The sequence below is a fragment of the Prosopis cineraria genome, unplaced genomic scaffold, assembly GCF_029017545.1.
Source record: "Prosopis cineraria cultivar Desert tree isolate PC_DT_omini unplaced genomic scaffold, ASM2901754v1 PC2, whole genome shotgun sequence".
Lineage (NCBI taxonomy): Eukaryota > Viridiplantae > Streptophyta > Magnoliopsida > Fabales > Fabaceae > Prosopis > Prosopis cineraria.
In genome coordinates, this window is record NW_026555333.1 from 34941744 (window position 1) to 34944055 (window position 2312).

At 31.7% G+C, this 2312-nt stretch overlaps 1 protein-coding gene across 1 annotated transcript; it reads right to left on the reverse strand.

Annotated features, from left to right (window-relative positions):
* Nucleotides 1-547: 547 nt before the first annotated feature.
* Nucleotides 548-1304, reverse strand: LOC129304138 (uncharacterized). The gene has a single exon (XM_054943807.1). It carries the CDS (start codon nucleotides 1189-1191, stop codon nucleotides 730-732), a length of 462 nt encoding a protein of 153 aa, XP_054799782.1. The 5' UTR covers nucleotides 1192-1304; the 3' UTR covers nucleotides 548-729.
* Between the last annotated feature and the right edge of the window lie 1008 nt (nucleotides 1305-2312).

Genomic DNA, 2312 nt, shown 5'->3' on the forward strand with positions numbered 1-2312 from the left:
TTCCAGCTAATCGGTTTCATTTGTAGACATATATGCCTAACACGCATGTGTTTGTTCCACTTGAAATATCAAAATTAAAACTTTGGCACTAATCTTAGATCTAACGTTCAAAATTTTACATGTAGTGTTTATTAAAAAAAAAATTTACATTATTGAGTCATGTATTCTCATACTCCTACTGTTTGAGATCAGTCATACTCCTACTGTTTTCCATATGAATGGAGAAATTGATTTAAAAAGTATATACTGTATTAATTAATAATTAATATTGATGTTGGATATCCATATAAAATCTTAATACAAATTTAATATGTATTATAAAATCAAAATTAAAAAAAAAAACTCCAAACCGTTAAACCAACTTCAGAAGTAGAGAAGGAGATAATAGGAAATAAGAAAAGATCATATATATATATATATATATATATTATTTTATCATAGAAAAGACCATCGTTTAATACAGAGTAACTCTGATTTTTCTCTAGATTATTTTTGTTACTTCTTCTATTTTCTATAAGAAGCACAAGCAGATCATGTACTTGATCACTTTGAGGAACAAGATAACTGTTTTATATATCCACAATATAAAATACCCAAATACATATCTGTTTTTTTTACTTTTTTTGCCAACAAATACATATCTGTTTCAATATATATAATTTAACTCGGTTCCACCAGATTGCCAGCTTATTCCGGCGCCGGCGACTGCAGAACGCAAAAACAGTTGAACTAGTCCTCTGATATGCTCTTTAAATAGGGCTGCCATACACCGGAACGGCTGTGCCGGCGATCCCTACTTGAGGGTTTCTTCTCGCCGGAGACTACTCTGTTGCATTGTGATGATGAGGAATCATGAGCGTCGTCGCCGACAGTACACTGCTTGCTCATCTTAGAGGAAGAAGCTGTTTTATTGCCCTGCTTTTTCTTCTCCGGCAACGGCGACGACGGGATCAAGAAGTAGATGGTGCCTCTCTTGAGCTCAGTCTCCGGCGAGAGGATCAAAATCCGGCGAACAACACCTTGATCGGTGGGTTTGCTGAGAACATGATTAGGGTTAGCCTTGAGAACTTCTCCGGCAGTGATCGGACCTGTAATCTCTTCAACACAGCCATTCAAATGGACGATTCGAATCAAATCCAAAGCTCCACAAGGAAGAACACAAGCCAAACAACACCTTAAGCTATTTCCCATTCTTTGATGATCGATCTATCTTTAGAGATCTCTCTGGCTCGATATATATCAAGCTTTGAACTTTGGATCAGAATCGATTTTTGTGCTCAAACTGTGGAAGGGGATGGAATAATGATGAGTTGGGTCTATATATAGAAAGCTGGGAATGAACAACCTCAGATTCATGAAATGATGATGATGAAGAAGTGGGGTTGTGAAATGACGAAAATGACCTTAAGAGAAAGAGTGATTTTCAATTCTTTGGGTTTGGATTTATTCTCACATGGTGGTGGGGTTTTCCTTCTTTAAGTGATTTAACTTCAAGATGACTTGTGGTGCTTTTGAATCTGTCTAAATTGTGGCTGCTATGAAAAAGGGCAAAAATTATATACATGCCTTACATAATTAATATATTTTTATTTAATTAAATCAATACTTATAAACTTTAATGTGTTATAATATTAATAACAAAAATTATTAGAAAATCAAGGAAAAATATAATCATTAGTTACTATAGTTTCATCTAATTTTGCTTTAATTCTTATAATTTTTTTAAGAGTTTTCAGTTTATATAATTTTAAAAATATTGGGTAATGCTTTTTTTTTCATGTCCCCATAGTTTCAATTTTTAATTTTAAGTATTTTTAGTCTCTATAAAAATTAAAAATACTGAAAAAAAATATAAGGATTAAAAGCAAAATCCTATGAAGCTACGATGACAAAAAATTATGTTTTTCCTAAAATCAGTAATCTATAAAAGATATGCATGGATTAAATATATAAGATTAAGTATATGAGTTTTGCGAGAAATTACTTAAACAAGTTGGTTATGAATTTGTCATTTTTCCTTCCTTAATTTGATCACTATCTTTTTTCTCATCATATCTTTTTTGAAAAAGCACTTCTCCATATGATCAACGTGCATGTGTACGTATTTCATCTCAAGTCTAAATTAATATATGTGGATTTCTCAACTGTTATCATAGACCTTTAGAAAGAATAGAAAGTGAATTATGAGTTTCACTTTATTTTACAATGTGAGTCGCTGACCCAAAAAATGGCCACGTTTTAGATTTCTATACTAAAAACGTGAAAAAAAATTAAATTTGTTATATAGAAATAAAGAAAAATTTGGGAGATTT

Excerpts from the sequence above, each read along its gene's own strand:
- LOC129304138 (XM_054943807.1), bottom strand. The coding sequence starts at position 1,191 with ATGGGAAATAGCTTAAGGTGTTGTTTGGCTTGTGTTCTTCCTTGTGGA.